A 24,690-nucleotide genomic window follows, 5' to 3' on the forward strand; every position below is an offset into this window, starting at 1 on the left:
TTGGTTATTGAATGCAGCCAGTGAGATTGTGGAGTGAATTTGTTACCTCGGCATAACCTCCCCTATCCTAACTATAAGGAGTCTTTTCAGAATGTATTTCTAGTGACTCCCAGGCAGTGTTCTCAAGGCCGGTCGGAACCCACGTGGACGGTAAGCCAGCTGGTTTCCCCCAACCGCTTGCTCATTCCCAGGTGGTCCAGAGCACCCCAGCATGCCGGGCTTCCTGGTGCGCGGCGCCCCGGGGAGGCTGCGCGTGGGCCTCGCCTGCGTCCTGTGCCTTTGGAACACAGGTGGGTCTGGTCGGAGCTCGGGAAGTGTCTGGTCTGTGTGCTGAGCGTGGGTATTCGTTGTGCTTTACAGGCTGGCAACCACCAGCATTTCAGGCCCGAATCCTCAATGCGTTTGGCCGAAATGGCAATAATAACGACCCCATCCCTGGTTTTGTTCCGACTTTTTGCAAGCGTGCCATTTACGCAACAGAATTATCTTCCCTGCCACTGTTCCCACTCCTGTCCAAACATCGTCTTCTCCTTCCTGGGCCTCGAAATCAGCTTCCTGCTTCTCCTCCACGATCCATTCTGCACTCACCTGCCTGACTGATCTCCTCATAAATCTCATTGTGTCACCTTCCAAGCTCCTCCTTCATTTCTGTCCCCTCCAAATAGTTATCCAGTCACCACCGCCCACTTCTTCTTGGATGGTATCTCACATCCTTTACCTGATGGACATAACTGCCCCCCCCACCCCCGCACCTTGGCCACTTCCTGCAACCCCCACCTCCTTCCTCATTCCCTGAGTCCCATCACTGTTGGCCTCTTTCACTTCTTTAAAGTCACACTCCTGTCCATCTCAGATGCTGAGCACCTGTTAGCTGGACACTGAGTAGCCCCTCCGCCAGTTAACCTACTGGCGTACTCTTCCGCCTCAGGTCTCAGCTGGATGCCACCTCCTAGGGAATGCGTTCAGTCACTGAGATTACATCAGGCTCCATTATAAGCCCTCATTGTTCACAGTCATACCCTGAGTCTGATGTCTGCCTTCCCACCTGGAATTTAAGATCCATAAGGATGGAGTCTGTATCCATTGATCATCAGACTACCTTGGCACCTAACACGCACAATGCCTACGCCAGCCCTGGTGCAGAATAACATTATCAATCCTTAGCACTAGTCTAGCGATTAGATAAATATTTGATGACTGAGTGACTGAACGAACAAACTACGTGTGGGATTTTCAGCAAGCTGCTTCCCCGTTCCAGATCAGAATGTTCTCGTCTTTCACAGGAGTATTTTGGGTTCATTCCCTCTGAGGTCATGTCTGGGTGATAACTTTTCTGATGAAAACTCTTTTTATTTTAGTGGCTGCTATTAAAGGAGAAGCCAAGAAGGAAACGGTCACAGCCTTCCCCCTGACAACAGGTAAACGGGCAGGTGCTTCTCCCAGCTCACTCTGTCTGGGGCAAATGCCTTGGCTTCTCTGGGCCTCAGTTTCTCCATCTGTAAAATGGGGATTGTGTCTATGTCTCAAGCTCTAACAGTCATAGGTGCAGTTTCTATGAGTTGCTCATTGCTTTGTGGCTCAGGGAACTCCTGGATTCTCGTGATCTCATTAAACCCACAAAGACCCTGATGTTCTGTGAGTGAAGGAAGATTTCATAATGGGAGGTATTGTAATATGTTGCCGTCATCGCCTTTGAAATAAGTCCATCTTTCTTTGCCTTTTTTTTTTCTTTTTTGGTGTCTGGGCAGGATGGTGAATGCATTCTAACATTAAGGACATTTCTGAGTCAGCGGCTGGGTTTCTGGTTCTCACCTTTTGCTAAATGCACGGGATAAATTTTTTGTATGCTTTTGCTTTCGGGGAGTGAGATGGAGATTACTCTTTCTTTTTAAAATTTCACTTACTTTTAATTAGCACATTCCTATGGGTCAAAATGCGAATGGTACTAAGTGTGTAAAGTCGAAATGCTCTCCCAGCCCACTGAGGACACCAATTATATCGATTGCTTGTGTCTAAGCAGAGTCATTTTCTTTTCCTTTTTTAAAAAAAAGTGTTTATTGTTGACAGTATTACAGATGTCTCCCATTTTCTCCCTTTTTGCCCCCCTCCACCCAGCCCTGCCCCACCCCAGGCCTTCTCCATGATATTGTCTGTGTTCAGGGGTTATACATCCTATATAATAAAAGGCTAATATGCAAATTGACCAAATGGCGGAGCGACCGGTTAGTATGACATGTACTGACCACCAGAGGGCAGACGCTCAATGCAGGAGCTGTCCCCTGGTGGTCAGTGTGCTCCCACAGGGGGAGCACCGCTCAGCCAGAAGCTGGGCTCACGGCTGGCTAGCGCAACGGCAGTGGCGGGAGCCTCTCTCGCTTCCGCAGCAGCGCTAAAAATGTCCAACTGTGGGGAGTGGGCCTAAGCCATCAGTCGGACATCCCCGGGGGGCTCCTGGACTGCTAGAGGGTGCAGGCCGGACTGAGGGACCTCCCCTCCCCCAGTGCATGAATTTCATGCACCAGGCCTCTAGTATATGTATAAACTAGAGGCCCAATGCACGAAAATTCATGCAAGAGTAGGCCTTCCTTCCCCTGGCTGCCGGCACCGGCTTCCCTCCAGCACCAGGACCCGGGCGGCTTCCCTCCGGCCACCGGCTGGCCCCTGGGACCCTGGCGGCTTTGCTCCAGCCCCAGCTTCGTCCAGAAGGACGTCTGGTCTAATTAGCATATTTTCCTTTTATTATTATAGATGTTCTTTGGTTAATCTCTTCCTGTCCCCTCTCCCCCTGACCCCCCACCCTTGCTGCCACTGAGATTTGTTACTGTTTCATGCATCCATACCTCTGGATAGATTTTGTTTGTGGGTTTATTTTGTTCTTTAGATGCCACTTATAAGTGAGATCATGTGATACTTGTCGTACTCTGACTGGCTTATTTCGCTTAGCATGATAGCCTCCATGCTGCCCCAGAGGGTAAGAAATCCTTCTTTTTTACAGCTAAGCAGAGTAATTTCCAATAAACCTGTCCCCTGTTTGAGCCTCCAGTTTCCTCCTCTTTAAATGGTAACAACAATTCTGCTGTCCAATGGATAAAAGGCGATAAAAAAAATACTAAGCGTGAATAAGTATGGAAAGTGCCAATGCCTTCCATTTTAAAGTCACTAGAATGGCGGCCTTTTGATGTATAGAGAGAGCACTGGTTGTCAATGGTCTAAGAAATGTATTTGGAAAAGGCTGTGGTGTAGCATCCTATTCAGAAACCCCTGCTTTAGGGAGTTCAAGTCACACTTCAAATATTGTTATCAAAACCCACCCACGGGCTTGTCAATATGAAGAGGGAGTGGTGGAAATGATTTTTTTCTGGGAAAGCAGTGGTGTTTGAGTCAAGTTCTTGGTCCCAGCCAGTGTGGCTCAGTGGTTGAGCATCAACCTATGAACCAGAGGTCCCGGTTCAATTTTCCGTCAGGGCACATGCCCAGGCTGTGGGCTCAAATCCCCAATGTGGGGCGTGCAGGAGGCAGCTGATCAGTGATGCTCTCTCATCATTGATGCTTCTCTTTCTCTCTCTCCCTCTCCCTTCCTCTCTGAAACCAATAAAAATATTATAAATAAATGAAAAGAATGGAAAGAAGGAAGGAAGGAAGGAAGGAAGGAAGGAAGGAAGGAAGGAAGGAAGGAAGGAAGGAAAGAAAGAGAGAGAGAGAAAGAAAAGTTCTTGGTTGGGAAGATGGCTCAGGGCCCGTGATTCAGGTGCAGGGATCCTGCGAGCCCGGCAGCCTGTAGCATCCTTATGGCCTGGAGATCCTAACCCAGCGGCCCTCACCCCTGGCCTGTGTGGAGGCCTCTGCTTCCTGGCCGGTGACAGGCCCAGTGGTCAGTGCCGCCGAAGGCTGCAGAGCGGCTGCTTTAGGGGGGGCTCTCGGGTGGCCTGCTGCTCAGAGGGGGAGCTGAGCTTGTTGGATGGTGAGTGAGTGTCTCAGGCTTCCTTTTGTTGTAACATAACCAGCCCTCCCCTCCCCACACACAACCATATTATTAAAAAGGGGAGCCATAGCCACCACCCCCACCCCTACCTCTCACCCCAAAGCTCTGCTATTTAACCCAAAAGCCTGATAATCGCTGGACCTACTTTCAACAGGGTACTTGGAAGGCAGGGGGCAACCTGAGTGTCCAGTCCCAGAGGAGTGGCCCAGGAAAGCGTGGGGTTGGCACACCGTGGAGTATTGTTCAGCCCGAAAGAGGGAGGCCATCCTGGCAGAGGCAGCGCGTGGGTGGGCCTGGAGGGCTTGGTGCCAAGGGAAACAAGTCGGCGTCAGAAGGACAAACACTGTGCTATCGCCAAAACAGTCAAAGGCACAGAAGCAGGGAGGAGGAAGGTGATCGCCAGGGGCTGGGGCTGGGGGGAGGGGAAGCAGGGCCACCAGCCAGGCGTGGGCATTAGGAACATCGCTCCCCTTTTTCATGGGCCTCAGTGTCCTCACGCTTCCAGGGAGTGTTGGACAAGATGCTCGTGGGGTGTTACAAACTGTGTGAGGCTGTGCTCCCGCGAGGCCCTCTGAGTCCTGAAAACTTGCATTGCAGGGGCCGGAAATGAAGGAGCCGAGAAGGAAAGAGCCGGGGCTTTCCTGGGTGCTACAGGTAAGGAGGCCTGCAGTCCCAACTGTGACACTGTGACTCGGGGACACACGCCTCAGCTTCTCCGGGCCTTGACCTTTCCAGCTCTGGAATGGGCACAAGGCACCTTCTCCACCGGAAGGCCCCGTGCAAAGTCATCATTGCAACTAGAAGAGGAGCAAATGCTGAATGAGCGAATGGCATCTCAGCCCACGCCATGGCCGTTCACATCTTGGCTTGACTCACTTCCACGCTCGGGAGCCCTCTCCGTCCCCCTAGACCCGTGGTCGGCAAACTTCGGCTCACGAGCCACATGCGGCTCTTTGGGCCCCTTGAGTGTGGCTCTTCCACAAAATACCACGGCCTGGGCAAGTCTATGTTGAAGAAGTGGCGTTGGAAGAAGTTTAAGGTTAAAAAATTTGGCTCTCCAAAGAAATTGCAATCGTTGTACTGTTGCTATTTGGCTCTGTTGACTAATGAGTTTGCCGACCACGGCCCTAGACCAGGCTGGTGCTCTGATAGAGGCGCTCACGGCCGCACCGTTCCCTGTTTGATGCTCCTTATGTGCCATGCACGTGACTCTCCCTCCTCCCACCCGAGCCACAGAGAGGGAGCTGGAGACCCGCTCCTTTTCCTTGACCCTTTAACCCCACACCGGGGCGTATTTGCTGAATGATCCAAGAGTGACTGAACGCCTTGGCTTTTCAGAACTTCCTTTGACCGGTTCTTGGACGCCACAAACTGCCGTGTGAGCGAGTGACCTAATATTGTGAAGTCCCCGGGCTCTCCGCTCGAGGAAGTAGGTCCTGACCCCTTCCTTCCCGGGGCTCAGCTGTGCAAATGTAGGCCAGTTTCTCCCCCTCTCTGAGCCTCGTCTCCTACCTGAGTAGAGGGCGGGCAGATGAGTCCCCGGCATCTGCATCGGAATCCCTGCCTGTTCTTTGAAAGGTGCATGGCAAGGCCCCTGTGGCCCCAGGAGGCCAGGGTCTCCAGCAGCGACTGGGCATCGGCCTTTTCACACGGTCCCCAGCGATTGTCACGGTCACCAGCCTGAGGGCGGCGAAGTGCAGGCCTCCGGGCTCCTGCAGCAGCGGGGGGCTGGGGTTGGGGGCTCCCGTTTCCCCAGAGAGGAGGCACCTGAAGGTGAGCAGTGAGGAAGCACTTCTCTTCCAGAGCTGCCTGCGAGGGCGGTGGACCTGTCCGCCCTGAACCTGACGGAGCTGGTGAACGACATGCTGAGCAGAGCTTTAAAAGGTAAGCTTTTCTGGCCCGGCCGGCGTGGCTTGGTGGTTCAGCTTCGACCTATGAACCAGGAGGTCACCGTTTGATTCCTGGTCGGGGCACATGCCTGGGTTGTGGGCTCGATCCCCAGTGGGGGGCGTGCAGGAGGCAGCCGATCAATGATTCTCTCTCATTGATTCCATCTCCCTCTCCCTTCCTCTCTGAAAACAATAAAAATATATTTAACAACAACAACAACAACAAAGGTAAGTTTTGCTTAAAAGCACCATCCAGGCCCCCCTCGGCCTTGGACCAGCTTCGCCGCTGGACTCTGTGACCTGGGGCACACGCGTGTGCCAGCTCCCCTTGCTGAGTGAGGCTGTGCTGTCCTGGCTAACTCGGGACGGGAGGGAAACACCCCAGTGAGGGAGGGTTGCCAGCACTTTAGAGCGGGCCTGTCCCACACGCCATAGGCGCCGAGTTTCCGGTCATGACTGCCTTGAGGGAGAATTGTCCTAGATCCAGGACCATTCATTCAACAATTCTTTACTGAGCACCGAAAATACAGCCAAGTGACGTGTATTTTTGCATTTTTAATTTGCTTTTATTTTATTTTTTGTTATTTTATTATGTGTTCGCTGCGTTATTAATTTCTGTTACCGGTTTGCGAATATATGTTGTTATTTATTTTGGTCAGCAGCGTGTGTCTGTTTCTTTATTTCCATGTCATTGGCAGACAGCAAGAGATTCTTCTCCTTGCTCAGCATCACGTCCTACAGCTCCTTCGCCTTCCACAAGCTGTCCGTGGCCGTTTACAACAGTGAGTGCCTCGTGGGGCGATAATGGTGAGCGGGGCCCCGCAGGGCCAGGCGGTGTCAGGGCCGCTCTGTGGACTTTCTCTTCACAGTTTCTAACCTGAAGACGGTGGACCAGGCCAAGTTCCCCACGCGGTACTGCTACTGCTTAAGCAATCGGACCAATGACCTGTCAGGTGGGTGGGACTAGCTACTGCTTAAATAATCAGACCAATGACCTATGAAGTGGGTGGGACTACCTACTGCTTAAATCGGACCAATGACCTTTCAGGTGGGCAGTACTGCTACTGCTTAAGCAATCGGACCAATGACCTGTCAGGTGGGCGGGACTAGCTAATGCTTAAGCAATCGGACCAATGACCTGTCAGGTGGATGGGACTAGCTACTGCTTTAAACTATCAGACCAATGACCTGTCATGTGGGTGGGACTAGCTACTGCTTAAACTATCAGACCAATGACCTGTCAGGTGGAAGATTGTGGGGTGAGACAGGAAGGGTGTTGCAGATCATGTAGAAGTTTATAGGATAACGGGGGAAAACAAATCAGAAAAACCATTACTCAATAATGTGGCCTTGCACAGCTCTTGGGGTTGGCAGACAAGGATGTGGGGGAAGAGGGCAATGGAGGACAAAGAGGATTTGTAATGGTGGGTCCAAAAAGTTTTCCGCCTGCCTGAAATTAAGACTTTTTAAAACAACGAGTGGCATTTATATGATTGTTAATATTCCTCAAGTCACTGAACTGAATCAAACTTGTAAAATTGACTCTGAAATATCCAAATATAATGTACTTTCCCCTTCAAGTCTCAGAAACTTAAACCTCCTCAATCTGTCTTGCAGATTTCACAGCCCTACTGGTGGACATCATTGGAAATTCCACCAGCTACCTCACAGAGATTTTTAAGTCGACCTCTATCCTCTCAGGTGTGTTTATCTTGAAAATGTTTGGCAAATTTGAGATTTGGCATCTGCCACGGAGTGTAATCAAACCCAGCGGACCACCCCAGTCCCTGCCCCAGCCCCTGCCTTAGGCCAGGCTGCCAGGAACGTTAGCGTAAGTTTAATTTAGACAACCAGTGTGTCCCGTTTCAACCACCAGCACCTGAAGGTTCCATCTTCCCGCCAGAGCTATTCCTGGTTCAGAACATTGGAGGACGAATCCAAGGCTCAAAGTTGGGGGAAGTCTAGGCAGATTCAAGGAAACAGCTTCTGTTGGACAGCTATGCTCCCATTTTAAAGATGAGAAAACTGAGGTTCAGAGAGGTTGAATATTTTGCTCAAGGTTATTCAGAATTCAGATTGAGATATATATGGAGCCAAAGCCCATGTCTACCTAGAGCTGAGAAAGACATGCCTCGTTTATAAGGTGGCGTCATATACCTCAGGCAATTTCCCTGGGGACCCACTTCGCAAAGCACAGATTTAGCTAGCAGCCCAACACGTGGGCTCCTCGGGAGGATGGTTTGCTACACTCTGGAGAAACGACTGTTTTAGAAGAAAGGAGACAGGGAGAAAGAGAGATAATAATAGGTGTCATTAGGTACACGTACCAGGGAGTCTTCTAAAGGCTTACCGCGTATTCCCTCATTTAATGACGGCTGCACCCCATATAGCACTATATTTATCGCCACTTTACAAGTGAGCACACTGTGGCACAGAGAGGTTAAGGGACCTGCCCAAGACCATTCTGCAGGATAGAATTCTAGACCCAGGTGATCGAGGTCTGACGTTCCCGCCCTTGGTCACTATGCTAATTCATATGATGATAGTGTCATATTAATAATCCTATATAATAAAAGGCTAATATGCAAATTGACCAAACAGTGGAATGACCCGTCGCTGACGCACACTGACCACCAGGGGGCAGACGCTCAACACAGGAGCTGCCCCTTGGCGGTCAGTGCGCTCAGCCAAGGCAGGGCTCACAGCTGGCAAGCGCAGCGGTGGTGGCGGGAGCCTCTCCAACCTCTGGCAGTGCTAAGGATGTCCGACTGACAGCTTAGGCCCACTCCCCACAGAGGGAGCGGGCCTAACCCATCAGTCGGACATCCCCTAAGGGTTCCTGGACTACGAGAGGTGCAGGCCAGGCTCAGGGAACCCCCCCCCCCAGTGCACAAATTTCATGCACCGGGCCTCTAGCAAGTATTACAACTCTTTATTGAGCTTTTCTATCTGTCAGGCATCATACTTAGAGCTTCACGCCCCTCTCATGGTGTCATCAAAACCACCTGACGAGGGCCATGCAACCACATGCCCACAGTCCCTGAAGGGGCAAGTATGTCAGGAATTCAGAAGCTCCCGGATGTGTGAGGGTCTAATAGGGTGTCTGCATCGTCCATGACGCAACCTCCAGCAGCATCAGGGTGGCCTCCTGTCATCAAAGACGCCCTATTCGATCAGCAGAGGGTGACCCTGCCCACCACGTGTGAGAGATAGAGACGACAAAGAACCTGACATCTGCCAAGTCAGGTTTGGCCACCGAATGAGTTTGGTACCAAAATGACACAAAACCTCCCATCGTACAGAGATCTGGGGACTTGCAAATTGCAAATAAGGGACTGTGGGATGAGAATGTTCACCGTTTTAAAGGTGGGTAAACTGAGTCCTGGAGAGGTCAAGCAGTCCCCCCTTGTTCAGGTAGCTAGTAAGTGGCAGGGATGATGTTGTAACCAGGGAGCTGACCCCAGAGGCTGTGCCCTTAGCCATTTCATTATCCTGCATCCCACCCCCCCAAAGCCCCCCCGAAAAGCAGGGCTGCCTTCAGAGCGAAGACACAGCCCCATTTCCCACAGCCCCGGCGCCGGGCATTTCCAGCTTCGTTGCGTTTTGACCGAAGACGCGGCAGCCCCAGAGCCGTTGCTCAGTGGCAGGTGCTGTCGGTTGTCTTACAGTGAGTCAGACGAATGCCTCCGACTGCATCTTCATCTGCGTGATGACAGGGAAGGCAGGTGAGCCCCCGCCGGCCTTGGACGCGCTCTCTGAGCTGAGACGTAGGCGCCGCCCCCAGCAGGCGGGCCCAGATGGAACCTGTCGGTGGGGTCTTTGCAGGACGGAACCTTTCCGACTTCTGGGAGTTGGCGGAGAAATCTCCGGTCATCCATTACACCTTCACCAGCAGCCTGGCCGCTGCTCCCGGTGAGTGGAAACCGCCCGGACGGCGGCTCCGGAGTCTCCAGACCAGGCTCCCTCCTGGCAAACGGAAGACGGAACGCTGCCCGCAGGGTTTCATTTAGCTATCCTGGGTTGGAAAGGAGGATGTTGCCATTTTAATTTTTGCAAAAGATCTGGCAACCCTGGATCCTCCCCCTCACTCGTGCAACAAGCAACTGGTGTTGAGTAGCTGCCGCCCTCATCCCCCCGTCAGAGAGCCACCTTCCTCCTGTGTGCCACAGTCCGCTCTGCTCCCTATTGCCTCGCGCTGGGTTTCTGACAGCTTTGCCTTCTGTTCACTGTGCTGCTTCGCAGAGGCTGATGTTTTAGATTAATTTGTCATTCACGGAGAAACCGTCTTTTTGGTGACAGGTGGTGCTGGTCTGAGTAAGGTTTGGTCTCTGTGTTCAAAATGTGTGCTGTGTGATGATGACCTTTCAGTGACGCAACAGTTCTTTACGTCCAAAGTGACACAAATATTACAGCCACCAGGGGGACAGCTGCGGCTTCCAAGCTCACACCCACAAGCCAGCAGACACCGCCAAGGACAAGGCCTCCACGCACAGCCCGGAGCACCAGCGTGTCTGCTCAGAGAGCCTCTCCCTGGGCCGAGGTGCCTGATCCTTCGGAGCGAGAGCAGGCGGTGAGCACAGTCGGGCTTCCTGAACTCCTCGCCAAGGCCACCGTCACGGCCACGCCGGACAGCGTCTCTCCCGTCCTCCCAGGCTCAGGTAAGATTTCTCACCCTTTCTTCTGCCCTGTTCCACCCTCCAGTGAATACAGTACAGAGAGTTCCCTAGGACGCTGCACCCAGCATCCCCAATGGGAATCCCTTACAGACTTGAAATATATTGAGCAAAAAGGCATTTTTATTCCAGCAGAGCATTTAGCAACGTCTCTCCTGAGATTCACACGAAATGGTGAAAAGCACTCAGCATAACTGTATGACAGGGGTAGGTTAACGTGCAGCTGGCTGGATAATGATGCCAAGAATATGTTAATGACGATGCCAGCGCGAAAAGCTACCGCTGATGGTGGGCCAAGAGCGTCCTCCTTCCCCACCATCTCTGTGGACACCATCCGTGGCATTTGCACTGAAGACGCAAAAGGCGTGCTTATCCTGTTTGGAAATAAGATACAACTGAGATGACTCTTTTTCAGTCAATGAGTTCCAGCAATGGACCAGTCATTTATCCATCGATCCATCCATCCATCCATCCATCCATCGATCCATCCATCCTTCCATCCATCCATCCATCCATCCATCCATCCAGATGTGGTTTATACCAGACACCAGGCTAGCTGTGAACAGCACAGCTCTGTCAATGTTTCCTTTCTTCCTGAGCTCACACACCAGGGATAGAGACACAGGCAAGTGAACTGCTAGCCGCGATCTAGACTCCAGAGTTCTTGTCCCGGAGAGCCAGAGAGGGCTTCCCCACGGCGCTAAGAATCGATAAGTCGGGCAGCAGGCCGGGGAGAACACATGGGCAGCAAAATCTCAGACATTCCTCAGAGCAATATTTTTTTCTGATACATCACCTATGGCAGTGGTCGGCAAACTCATTAGTCAACAGAGCCAAATATCAATAGTACAACAATTGAAATTTCTTTGGAGAGCCAAATTTTTTAAACTTAAACTTCTTCTAATGCCACTTCTTCAAAGTAGACTCGCCCAGGCCGTGGTATTTTGTGGAAGAGCCACACTCAAGGGGCCAAAGAGCCGCATGTGGCTCGCAGGCCGTGGTTTGCTGACCACGGACCTAGGGCAAAGGAAACAAAAGAACAAATAAACAAATCGGGCTACATCAAACTAAAACGTTTTGCACAGCAAAGGAAGCCATCAGCAAAATGAAAAGACAACCCACTGAATGGGAGAACATATTCGCCGATAACATCTGATAAGGGGTTAATGTCCAAAATTGATAAATAACTTATAAAACACAACACCAAACCCCCCCACCCCCCAAAGAATCCAATTTAAAAATGGCCAAGGGACCTGAATAGACACTTCTCTAAAGAGGACATACAAATGGCCAATAGATATATGAAAAGATGCCCCATGTCGCCCATCAGCAGAGAAATGCAAATTAAAATCCCAATGAGATATCACCTCACAGCTGTTGGAATGGCTGTCATCAATCAATCTACAAACCACAGGTACTGGTGAGGCTGTGGAGAGAAGGAGCCCTTTGTGCACTGCTGGTGGGCATGCAGACTGGTGCAGCCACTGTGGAAAGCAGTATGGAGTTTCCTCAAAAAACTGAAAATGGAACTGCTGTTCGACCCAGGATCCCACTTCTGGGAATATATCCTAAGAAACCCAAAACACTAATTCAAAAAATATATATGCACCCCTATATCCGTTGCAGCGTTATTTACCTTCGCTACGATGGGAGGCAGCCAGTGCCCAGCAGCAGATGGTGGATAGAAAGCAGGGGTGCATTCACTGGTCACATGGCATGCTGCTGGGCTGTGGAGGGGAAGGAACTCCTGCCTCTGGCGGAAGTGGATGGACCTGGAGAGCATGGTGCTGCCGGCAGTGGGCCGGTCAGAGGGGGGACAGGTGCCATGTGATATCACTTACATGTGGAATCGAATGAAGAGAATAAACTAACAAAATAGAAACAGACTCACAGCTGTCGGGGGGAGGGGCCGGGGGGAGGGTTAGGTGAAAAAGGTGAAGGGATTAAGGGAAAACAACCACCTCATAGACAGACAACAGCGTGGTGATTACCAGAGGGAAAGGGGGTTGAGGGAGAGAGGCGAGGGCAAAGGGGGGATAAAGGGTGATGGAAAGAGACGTGACTTGGGGTGGTGAACACACAATACAATATGCAGATGATGTCTTATAGGATTGTCCACCTGAAACCTATATAATTTTATTAACCAATGTCACCCCAATAAATTCAGTTAAAGAAAACACCATATTCCCTTAGAGTCCCTAAATCTCGTGGCATGCAGCCATGGGGTTGGACAGTAACCTGAAGGCAATCACTCGTCCAGACAATATGCGAGAGGCAGCTATTATCGAAAAAGACATTCTTAGGAGAGGGAGAGGGAGAGAGAGAGAGGGAGAGGGAGAGGGAGAGGGATGGGGAGGGGAATGGGGAGGGGAGGAGAAGAGGGAGAGGGAAAGGGAGAAAGAGAGGGAGGGGAGGGGGAGAGGGAGAGGGAGAGGGAGAGGGAGAGGGAGAGGGAGAGGGAGAGGGAGAGGGAGAGGGAGACAGAGACACTCTCCAGAGAGGCAGCTATTAGGGAAACGTTACTGGGGGAGGAAGACGTTATCACTAGAGGCAGCTACTGTCACCTGGCTACAGGGGCTGGACTAATAAGGTGGCAAATACAATAGGGTCTCGAATGGGGAAAAAAAAGAGTCGGGCAGCAGGAAAACAAGGATGGGGAAAAGGAATCAACTTATTAACTAGAAAGGTCCTTAGTACATTAGCCGGCATCATGAGACACAAAACTAGGAAGCTTTACAGCGTGATTGCTAGAGGCCAGAGAAACGATAATATTCCTGGCCAGGTTCCTCACAGAGGTGCTGGCTTTATGTACACAAAGCTACACAGCTTTCATGGACGTGTTTTTTAAAAAGCAACTTTAAATCAACGAAGCATCATACCCTTTTCTGGATAAGAAATCTGAATATTTTGAAGATGGCAACTGTTCTCAGCTTAGAGGTTTAAAATCCTCCAAGGGGATTCGTTTTGTAAAACTTGAAAAAAAGGTGAATTTTAATTCCCACCATGGGAATGAACAAGTGCGAATCGCTAGCAGTTACTCACAAGACCCACCAGGGAAGGTTTGTCTTCATCACCATCCTCTGGTACTATCGGGTGTCTTTATGATCTCCATTTCAATGACAAAACTGAAGACCATCCAGTAACCAGCCCCAAATTTTACAGCAGGAGCAGAGCTCACGCCCTGGGTGCCTCACCTCAGCCTCATGTCCTTTCCACTATGACGCATGGTTGGGAATAATGTCGAGAGTGCTGGGGCGTCCCAAGGGCTTGGGGGTGTTTTTATATGGGTAGTTGGGAAATTAACACTGAGTTTGGTCCATTTATTCCGGTTCCTGGTCGTGTTTAAGTCCCTAGAGCCGTGGTCGGCAAACTGCGGCTTGCGAGCCACATGCGGCTCTTTGGCCCCTTGAGTGTGGCTCTCCCACAAAATACCACGTGCGGGCGCGCACATACAGTGCGATTGAAACTTCGTGGCCCATGCGCAGAAGTCGGTTTTCGGCCTGGGCGAGTCTATTTTGAAGAAGTGGCGTTAGAAGAAGTTTAAGTTTAAAAAATTTGGCTCTCCAAAGAAATTTCAATCGTTGTACTGTTGATATTTGGCTCTGTTGACTAATGAGTTTGCCGACCACTGCCTTAGAGCAGGCGTCCTCAAACTACGGCCCGCGGGCCACATGCGGGTGTTTTTGCCGTTGTGTTTTTTTACTTCAAAATAAGATATGTGCAGTGTGCATAGGAATTTGTTCATATTTTTTTAAACTATAGTCCGGCCCTCCAACGGTCTGAGGGACAGTGAACTGGCCCCCTGTTTAAAAAGTTTGAGGACCACTGCCCTAGAGTATCTAGACTATGCAGGCACTGTGCATTTACCCTGCGATGATATTTCGGTGTCTTAGCAATTTTATATCCAAATCGAAGTGCTCAAGCATAGAAATGGCCTGTGACTGTCGCTTGCGCAGCGACCAGGAGGGCGGCCGGAACTCCATGGGTGACAGACGGCAGGCCGGCCTGGGCATCCACACGGCCCGTGCCCGGGGCTCCCACCACCGGCGAGGAAACACCCGGAGGGCCGCCCTGGGAAGCGCTTTCCTCCGCAGCGACGTCGCCCGCAGAGGCCAAGGACACGGGGACCACGGGGAGCCTTTCGGAGCCTCCTGCCGGGACACACGGCAGCCCTTCCCGGACCAGCCCGGCCTCAGGTAAGAGAGGATGTTCTCCCCCAGGTCCCCCGCTTTAAAAAAAAAAAAAAATGTATGTTTTTTATTGATTTCAGAGAGGAAGGGAGAGGGAGAGAGAGATAGAAACATCAACCATGAGAGAGAATCATGGATCGGCTGCCTCCTGCACGCCCCGCACTGGGGATCGAGCCGGCAACCGGGGCCTGTGCCCTGACCGGGAATCAAACCATAACCTCCTGGTTCCTAGGTCGACGCTCAACCCCTGAGCCACGCCAGCTGGGCTATTTTTCACTCATCGCTGCGTCCTCAATGCCCTGCCTGGCACCTGGCTGGGTAACCAACATCGGATGCCCAGGGCAGGACGGGTGGCCCAGGGCCCCTGCTCCCAGCCAGGCATCCTGGGCAGTGCAGGCTCACCTGTCTCCCATCTCGCCCAGGAACACCCACCCCCGGCACACAGACTGCCAGTCCAACCAAGGCCCCGGCCCCCCGGTACCCACACACAGGTAAGAGCCCCAAACCACAGGAAGGAACAGCTTCGGGCAGGCCCGTGGGCCGTGGGTCGGGGGGGCAGACAGTGCTGGCTGTTGGACTTATTGGTCCTGCAGGAGAACAGGCGGGAGCGCCCAGCCTTGCTGTGAGCTACCTTGCCCGGGAGCCTGGGTTAATCACCTCCTCCTTCTTGGTCCCAGTTTCCCCATGGGTCCCGAGATCTCTTCATCCTCCAGGCGCTGTGATGCTCTGGCTGTGAGGTCAGCCCGAGGCCGTTGTGTTTGCGATGTTGAGGCCCTCCTTGCTCCTTGCAGATGATCTCCTGCGGCCATTCCCCGCTGGAGAGGAGCCAACCCCGGTCCCGGGACCCCACCGCGTTCACGTCTCACGTACGTCCCAGCACTTGTCTCCCTCATCGCTCTTGTTGGTTTGGGGGGAGGGTGTGCAGCCCCATAAGAAGAGGTGTGTGTGAGCCACTTAGAGTCAGACTCCGGGACCCACATCCTAGCTCCACCGTTTACCGGTGAGGCGGGCCCAGCGCTCGGCTTCCAGAACCCCGTGCCGAGGCCACATGGCGAGAATAATAACCATCGCTCTGGGCACGGAGACGTCTGTTCCCCACAGGCTCTGTCTGAAGCGCGATGATGTGTGTGGCAGTGGCTCTGCACTTGGGGCTCCGGGGGGTTACTCAGCCGCTGGTACTGAGCGAGCGCCCGTGAGAGCACTGGGCACGTGGCGAGTGGGCCTTGTCCTAACGGGCGTGATGTTAGAGGGGAAGGAGGGCAGGATGACTCCGAAATTCAACCCCATGCTCTGGGTGCACTTGACCTTTCTCTGTTTTCAAGGACTCCCTGATCTCCCCAGCCCTGCACACTTCCTTCTCATGAAATTCCAGGCGAGGACGGCCTCCCGGGCGGGGTCTGGTCAGAGGCTCGGCCCCGGGTTCTGGGGTTTGTGCTGCAGGCCCCCAGCTTTGGGGGAACCCTCCTCCTTGCTGTTGAGCCGGTTTCCATGAGGGAGGAATGGATCCGAAGTGAGTCCCTCAGAGCTGCCTGGGCCTCGGGCCCCTCCCATCCCAGAGGCCTTCCCAGACTGGTTTCCTGATGTCCCCGTCGTGTGTCAACGAGGCTTTATTAAATGCTGGCGCCTGCACAGTCTCCGCTTTCATATCACCCCGATCTGCCTGAACCCCGCTCTCCGCTTGCCGTGGACGGGTCTTCACACACAAAGGCGGGATTGTGCTGCCGCAGGAAATGGCAGCCCACCCTCCTCCGGCGTCCACAGGAACTTGCCCGCGGTGCCGGTGGGGGCGGTGGGCAGGCGGCTTCGAGAAAACAAGCTGGCTGTGTCTGGATCCTCGCTGTTACCTGCCGTGGAGTTGGCTCCGACTCCCGGAGACCCTGTGAATGAGTGACGGCTGCATGTCCTGTCCTCCCAGCATGCTCAGCTCCTGCAGACTCCCGCCCGTGGCCTCTCTCATGGAGTCAGTCCAGCCCCTAGTTCATCTTCCTCTTTTCCTGCTGCCTTCGATTTTCCCAGCACGATCGTCTTTTGCAAATAACCCTGCCTTCTAGGCCTACCTGTATCTATAGCTATTGTTTTATTTGATCTATACCTACATACCTAGAGTTACTTATAGAGCTCTATCATCTATCTATCCATCCATCCACCCATCTAATGAGAAATCCTATAAAATAAAAGGGTAATATGTAAATTGTCCCCTCGGGAGTTCGACTGGGAGACCAGGAGTTGGATCGCTCACTATGACGTGCGCTGACCACCAGGGGGCAGCTCGGAACATGACGGGTGACCAGCAGCGGCGGGGTGCTGAGGGAGCAAGGGAAGGAGGAGGCGGGGAGGCTGGGAGGTGGGGAACCTGATTGGCCCTGATCGCAGGCCAGGCCTAGGGACCCTACCCGTGCACGAATTTCGTGCACCGGGCCTCTAGTCTAAGTATAAAATAACAGGGTTCTGGCATGTTCCAGTATGTGATTCTGCCCACTCACAAAGTATGCCACCAACTTTTTGACATCCACTCATTCTTCCACTGGATAAGTATGTATTGAGCTCCTCCTATGTGCCAGGCCCTGGGTTATGCCTATTCTCTCTCTCTGCGTGACTCTGCAGGGTAGGTCATGTTATCTTCATTAACCACTTTTAGTGAGTACTTTCTAGTAAAGAGTGTCTCTGTGTTGAGCCCAGATCTAGCTCATTCCCCAGCCCGTTCAATGTCTGAGATCCTTGGGGAACACTTACTCCTCAGTAGAACCATGTCTGGCTCCCTCCAGGAACTGGATCCCCCTTGTCCTCCTCCAATCCTCCGACCTCTCAGACCTGTCGCAGCAGCTTTACGGGGCAACGGTGAAGGACGCCAGGCTTCCCTGTCTGTCTCAGAGCCGCCTGAGCTCAGGGCAGGACCACAGCCACTGAGCTCAGAATCGAACGAAGGGAGCCCCTGCGTACATTTTTGCTGACTCGACTGGTCTGGGATTGTGTCTTCTAGGGTGTCCTCAGCAGCTCCTCAGAGACGGGCCCGTGACAGCTGGGCCCCGCCCCGGGGCCGCCCACAAGCTCACCCCCTGCCTGATGGAGCTGTGCCGGTTTTTCCAGCAGTGCCTCTGCGCGAGCCCGAGGAGGGACCCCAGGACGGAGGCCATGAGGTAACCTGGGCCAGAGGCTGCTGGTCCGGCATTTATGCGCGTCCTATTCTGCACGGCTTCTCTGCAGGCATGGACTACAGACAGGCGACAGGGGCGCCTCAAGGAGTGGACTTCCCAGTGAGTTCTTTGTTGGATTATCACCTTCTCAAGAGCCAGGATGGAACTTTATCCATTTCTGGTCCCCAGAGCCAGGTGCAGAGCCTGACATAATAAGTATGGCTGAGCCAACTGCAATCGAGGGGAGTCGAGTTGAATTGAACTGTGTCCTACCCGGTGGAATGGTCACAGAGGACTTTGAGTGGTCCTTAAACCCAAGTGCCTCCGCCTGGTGAAATGGGCTCGAAGATAATAATCAGAGGACGTGTCCATCTAAATTACAGGTCTTCCATAAACCCCTAGCTGTCATTTGCAGGCCAAATGAGAAGGTTGAACCATAAAATTAGAAGGCAGACTCCGTTTTCTATTAAGACGGTCTAGGCGTGGCCACTTTCCTGCCCTGGGATGCTGATATACTGTTCTGTCCTCTGGAATTTCTTCTTGGCTGGAAACCCGGAGCCAAACAACGGAGATAAGTAGTTCTGCTCTGGGTCTGAGGTCAGTCTCCCAGATCTTTAATGCGACTTTCAAAGTCTACTCGTTCTATCCTTCAGCTCTTCCAGGCTCCGTGATCCACCAGCTCTGAGCCTCAAGGTCAGGGTGGAAGCCTTTTCCCATCACCCCTTTCTGGCCCTGGTCTTGGGTCCCTTCATGAGTGTGGCTGTTCCCTGCACCCAGAGAGGGCAATAAGCAAGAAGCACAGGCCCGCAGGTGTCAGCCCGCATGGTGGAGGCATTCCATCCATGGCGAAGGGCAGCAGCGTTCTTGCCTGTACTGCCAGGCTGTGGTGAGAGCGAGTGGAGCTGAAACGGAAGAGGACGTTGAATGCTCCTGCACAGGCCCGGGCAGCTGACTCGGTGGCTGCTGGCTGAGGAGACACACTTGGGGTTGGCGGTGCCTCGTTCCCTCATCCACTCTCATGCCAAGTTGGAGCCTCAGCTCTCGCCTCCTTGATACATTGTAAGCTGAGGCAACCAGGTACCCAGTGGCCATGCCAGCTGGGGACCAAGCTTGACACGTCAAGGTTGTTGACTGGGTTTGGAGATGTCACCTTGAGAGTCTGAGGTCACACGCTCACAGCAAAGTACCCCTGGTGGTGTTCATCATTCCACACGACCCTCAGATCCGCTCTGCTCTTTCTCTGCCGTGTGTGTGTGTGTGTGTGTGTGTGTGTGTGTGTGTGTGTGTTGGGGGCAGGAGGACAGGCCGGGGAGGCCGACTGGTACATTTCCCATTTCCCAGAATGCCTTTCCAGCCATCTCCTGTAAGTTCATTTGATGGAAGATACTGGCAGGAGATTGGTGGACAGTAGAATGGAGAAGCCAAGGGTTTTCTCCCCTTTATTTCTACTTTACACAAGATTTCCCTGTTGGTTTCTTCTAAGTCCTTTGTCATGATTGCCAGCATTGATTCCCTCTGCAACAGCTGGGTTCTGTGTCCCCCCAGCTGGGCCTGGCTCTCCCGTTCTTCTTGCCCAGTAGAACGGCAGTGTGTTCCGGCACGGAGTGGGTGCCGTGAGTTCAAGTCCAGCTCTACCACTTGAAAGCACTGTGTCCTTGGGCAAATCCATTTATCTCTGGGCCTCGGTTCCCTCCGTTTTAAATTGAGAGTGATAGGACCTGGGACGTCTTTATGGCTAACTTTCTTGAGTAGTTGCTCCCCAGTGTGTGCTAGAGTCACAGGATGATGGAGATGGAAGAGAAATTAGGGAATGCTGAGCCCACCTTCCTCATACGTCAGCTGAGGGTTGAAAGGGAAAAGTGGATTCCCAGAGTCCTGCAGTGAGCGAGTCATACACCCCTTCTTCCTGCACCCCTTCTTCCTGAACCCCTTCTTCCTATAGGGCCATCAGTGCTGTTTCCCCTCCGCCTGCTGAAGCGATGGTGCAGACACCAGCCAAGAGCAGGGCATTCCCGCGTTGTTGACTGTAACAGCACTGCTCCATCGCGCACACAGAATAGATCAATGTCACCGTTTACTGAGCACCTATGACAGCCTGGCCCTATTCAGGAACTTGGCAAATCCCCACAAGTGCAGGTTCTGTTACTGCCTTTCATTTACAGATAAAAAAGCTAAGGCCCAGAGGATTAAGGAATCAGCCTGAAGTCACACATCCTACTAGGTAGTGATGCTAGGACTGAAAATAAGCCTTTCTGATGCCAACGTATAAGTGCTCTCCTACTCATTCTGTACCTCTCCTCCCACACCCTACAGAGATGGAGAAGGGCTTCCTTGCTTTGGATAATTGTCCATTATGACTTTTTTTAAAAAAATCCTCACCCAAGGCTATTTTTTCCATTGATATTTTTAGAGAGAGCAGAAGGGAGGGAGGGCGGGGGAAAGAGAGAGAGAGAGAAATACCAATGTGAGAGAGAGACATTGATTGGTTGCTTCCTGCATGTGCTCTGACCAGGGCTGGGGATCTAACCTGCAACCCAGTTACATGCCCTTGACTGTAAATGGAACCCACGACCCTTTGGTGCAGGCCAACGCTCTAACCACTGAGCACACTGGCCTGGGCCATTATGACTTTTTAAAAATCCTGGTTGTCTCCTAACAGCCACAAATGATAGTGACTGCTCTCAGCTCTGATTTAAACTTCCAGGTACTGTCTTGAGTACTATTCCTGGTTTCTGAAGAATGCAACCCCCATCTGCCAGAAGGCGAAGAGGGTGTCCCACTCGCACAGTGAGTACACCGCTGGGCCGTGCTGTAACGGGACAAAGGCATCGGGGACAGGGTCTGGTGCTCTGAGTGCATTTCCTGCCTCAGCAGGGGCCCGGGGACTCACCTGGTCATTGCTATTCTAGACAAATAGTCTCGGGCAAGCATGTCACACTCAGACGCTAACATGGGCCAAATAAACGAGGCATGCGGCCCGCGGGCCGCGAGTCTGACATGCTTGGTCTAGGATGTTACTGATTCCTCCGCACCTAACAGTTTGGTATTTGCAATAGGTGTTAAAAAAGCAAAAAAAGCAGGAGTCAGGCAGATCGAGCACGGCTGCTTTCTGTGTGTGAGTTTATTCTTCCCGAGTCCCAAGAAGCTAAAACTACAGACAAAGGAAAATGTCAGACAGAAGACAACCCCCGCAGAAACACCCAAATTCCCGACCAAAGCAAATGGACACAAGTAATTCTAGCAAAAGAGGCACCCCAAGTGGCTGGAAGTGGGGTGTTGGTCCCTCTCTCCTCCTCCCGATGGCAACGAAGCCCCGTTTGCTCTGAGGGGTGCCAGGCGTCAGCTTTGTCTTGTCAGAAGTGCCGATCTCGCCTGCCTGGAGCTCCAGCCAGGCCTGGCCGTTCCATTGTGCCCTCTAACAGCACCGTCTGGTCAGGGGACTCTGGTTTTCCAAAACCACAGAACTCTATGGAACTCTGTGAAAAACGCCTTCCTAATGAAACGCAGTGTGAGCCAGGCGCTCACGTGGCCCCGTCTTGGCAATGTTTTACATTGAAAACAGAAACCGTTTAGCCGCCCAGTCCTTCCTTGTGGTTCTTAAGGAACATCAAATGAACACCATGACAACCCTCTTCTTATTTGTTTGCCCCCCCCACCCGCGCCGTTTTCTCTCACTTCCTACCAGCTACCATCTCAAAGCCTCATCCAAGCTTTACTGTCCACCTACCACTCAGCAGCTCCCCTACAACCAAGCTTCCTGGCTCCCCTTTGTGTCCGGTGCCTCCTCTGTTTATTTTCATTTCCTTTTGCCTCAATATGTTATTCCTTCTCAACACATTCCCTTATTTCTTCTGCAAATCCATCTCCCCACTTCCTCTCTCTCTCTCTTTCTCTCTCTCTCTCTCTCTCTCTCTCTCTCTCTCTCTCTCTCTCTCTCCCCCTTGTTAATCCTCACCTGAGGATATTTTTCCCTTTGATTTTTTAGAGAGTGGAAAGGAGGGAGGGAGGTGGAGGGAAAGAGAGAGAAACATCGATGTGAGAGAGACATATCGATTGGTTGCCTCCCTCATGCACCCTGACCAGGGCTGAGGATTGAACCCTCAACCCTTCAGTGTGTGGGCTGACACTCTAACCACTGAGCAACACAGCCAGGGGTCTTCTCTTTCTATCATCACCTTTTTTTCTGCAGCACAAAACCCAAGCCTTGGGCGTGGCACGTGGGGGCTCAATAGTCAAAGGAGAAATCCCTTTCCCTGGCACAGGTAGAACTGGGAAATCTTGCCAACTACTTATAATTGAACTAGTGTCCTGGTGCATGGATTCGGGCACATTGAAAGGAAATTAATTAGAAGAAGTATTTTAATATCACTATTCCTGTCTTGCTAATGAAAAGAAAATAGGATTCTACCGAGTCTCCTATCTACCTACTCCAGGACTTCTGTGAGGATCAAATGAGATGAGGCACGTGAAAATGCTTCACAAACATTTGGTGAAACTGTAAAACGTTTGCATCTTGCTATAAAGTAAGTCAGGTTTCTGGGCTGAAGAAACTCCAAGGAGGCTAGTTGCTAGGGAGAGGAAGCCAGGCGTTGCTATGTGATGTCATTACCCGATGCCCACAGCCACCGTTTCCGGGCTGGGCTGGGTTGTGGGTCGCATTTTGCGCCATGGGGTCTTGGCAGCGTTGGCTGCGATTTGGTGGTCTATCGCTCCGGGGTGGTGGCGGGGCCTGTGTCCCACTTGGGGGAAGCCAAGTGTTGGTTTGTCGGCGCCAGGTCCGTGGTGCTGTTTATTTTTAAATGACCAGTGCGTGTCATGGCAGCTCCTGCCCCTGGTGGTCAGTGCGCGTCATAGCTACCGGTTGGGCGGATGGACACTTAGCCTTTTATATATATATAGTTAGCTCTTCTTTTGCCCTCGTCACATTAAAAGTGGTACACAAACAACATTACATTTACGGGACAGCACAGGAATGAGTTGATTCGTTTTATGCAAAATGGGGAGGTGTGTAGGTACAGCCGGGCATTAGAAAAACATCACTGAACAGAGAGCCGCTTGCCACTCAACTTTGCTGCTAATGAGCCGGGGGTCTTGCCCACGTTCTTTCTAATTGTGCAGGGGAAGGGAGGGAGTCCGGGAAGCTCCCTGCCAGTCCCTGGCACACACTGCCCCCTGGGAGAGCCGGTGCCATCAGAACCCATGTCTTTGTGGCATCTCCTTCTCAGCTCTTGAGTTCCTTCTTCTTCTTTTCTTTTTCAGCCTTAAAACAAAGATGCCTGGAGAACATCTGCAAGTCTGTGTGAGGCCTTGAGAGAACAATGGGACCTAACCATAACCCAGCCACATCTCTCCCCCCTGCCCCTGGCCCCTGGCCCCTGGCCCAAGCGGGCTGCATTGGCAGGATTCACCCGGCCTCAGCTAGACCAGGGGTGGGGAACCTTTTTCCTGCCCAGGGCCGCTTGGATGTGTATAGCATCATTGGAGGGCCATACAAAATCATCAACTTAAAAATTAGCCCGCTGTACTGGTCAAGCATTTAATTAGCTCACCCCTGATGCCTCGGCAGGGCCAGACCCAATGATTCTGTGGGCTTTATAGAGTCCTGGGGCCGGGCGTCCCCCGCCGCTGATAGATCATCAGCTCATTGGAAGTGGTCCTTTTTGGAAGTAGCATTGCCTTCTCTCCCGTGAGTCCGCGGACAATATGGAAGGGGGAGCGCCCATCAGAAGCCTCAAGGTGAATGCAGTCCCACCAGCCCTCCTGCTGCCCCAGGTCACAGAAACCTGGTCACTCTGCTCCAGAAACTTCCATGATGCTTTGCAGCAATTCATTCCGAGCCTGGAGCCCCCGGTCTCCCAGAGTTTAAGGGGGAGCTGCCCCGCCCTGAGCTGAATGCGTTCTGATTGGGGGATGCTAGAGCAATGCGGTCTCGGGGTGCTGTGTGTATGTGGCCACCAGCGCGCCGCTGATGAGGTAAAGGACACGGGGCGGTCATGGTCCCTGTGGAAGGAGGCTTAGCAGGTACACGTGTGACACCATTAAACGGGGTTCTTCCTGGGGACAAAGGTGCAGGTGCTTTTCTGTCCATTCCATTCCTGCCCCAAAGAAGAGCCAAATGAGCTAGAGAGGAGAGGGAGGGAGGAGGGGTGGGGAAGAGGGAGCAGGAGATGGGGGTGTTGGGCGGGGGGGTGGGGGAGGGAGGTGTGTTTCTCGGTCCCTGTGTGAGTTCTGGGTGTGTGCACGTGCCTGCCTGTGTCTGCACAGGTGCGCTGCGCTGTGGCTTCCTGTGCGTGAGAAGGCGGGCGCTATCCTGGTGCCATCTGCCACTGGAACTCTCAGCGGCAGCCCTTCCCTCTGAGTCCTTGTGGCACCTTTACTCTCACCTGTTCCACCAACACAGAAGGAAAAGGCCGAAGCCCCACAGCAAAACCCCTTTGGCCCAAAGTGTGGGGAGAGGGGAGGGGGAGGGACAGGGAATTCTTCAAGAAACCATTCAGGGGGCTCAAAAGGTTCGACTCTCCCCAGTGTCGCTGCTGGGCGAGCCCTGGGTCCCTAGGAGGCCAGCAGACCGACCGAACAGCTCAGGTTCGCAGCCTCAGCCGGAGGTCACCGTTGTCCTGTCTGTGAGATGGAGCTTAGGCTGCACCTGCTGTGGGGGTGCAGGGCCAGACTCCCGCGAGCACACCTGATTGTGGGATGCGATGCACTCGCGACACGTGTGCTCTCCTCATTAAACTCGGGAAGGACACATTCCCGAGGGCCATGGAGCAGAAAGGAGAGGAGAGAGGAGAGAGGAGAGAGGAGAGAGGAGAGAGGAGAGAG

General features: G+C 52.6%; 1 protein-coding gene across 1 annotated transcript; it reads left to right on the forward strand.

The window, feature by feature from the left end:
- Positions 1–211: 211 nt before the first annotated feature.
- Positions 212–23,171, forward strand: HHLA1 (HHLA1 neighbor of OC90; the record flags this gene model as incomplete). The annotated part of the gene is made up of 12 exons (XM_079796296.1): positions 212–290; positions 1,359–1,418; positions 4,580–4,636; positions 5,786–5,866; positions 6,570–6,653; positions 6,741–6,824; positions 7,489–7,572; positions 9,540–9,596; positions 9,697–9,783; positions 17,715–17,871; positions 20,573–20,655; positions 23,128–23,171. 12 exons carry the CDS (start codon positions 212–214, stop codon positions 23,169–23,171), a joined length of 957 nt encoding a protein of 318 aa, XP_079652422.1.
- Positions 23,172–24,690: the final 1,519 nt, after the last annotated feature.

Source organism: Cnephaeus nilssonii, assembly GCF_951640355.1.
Source record: "Cnephaeus nilssonii genome assembly, chromosome: 18".
NCBI lineage: Eukaryota > Metazoa > Chordata > Mammalia > Chiroptera > Vespertilionidae > Cnephaeus > Cnephaeus nilssonii.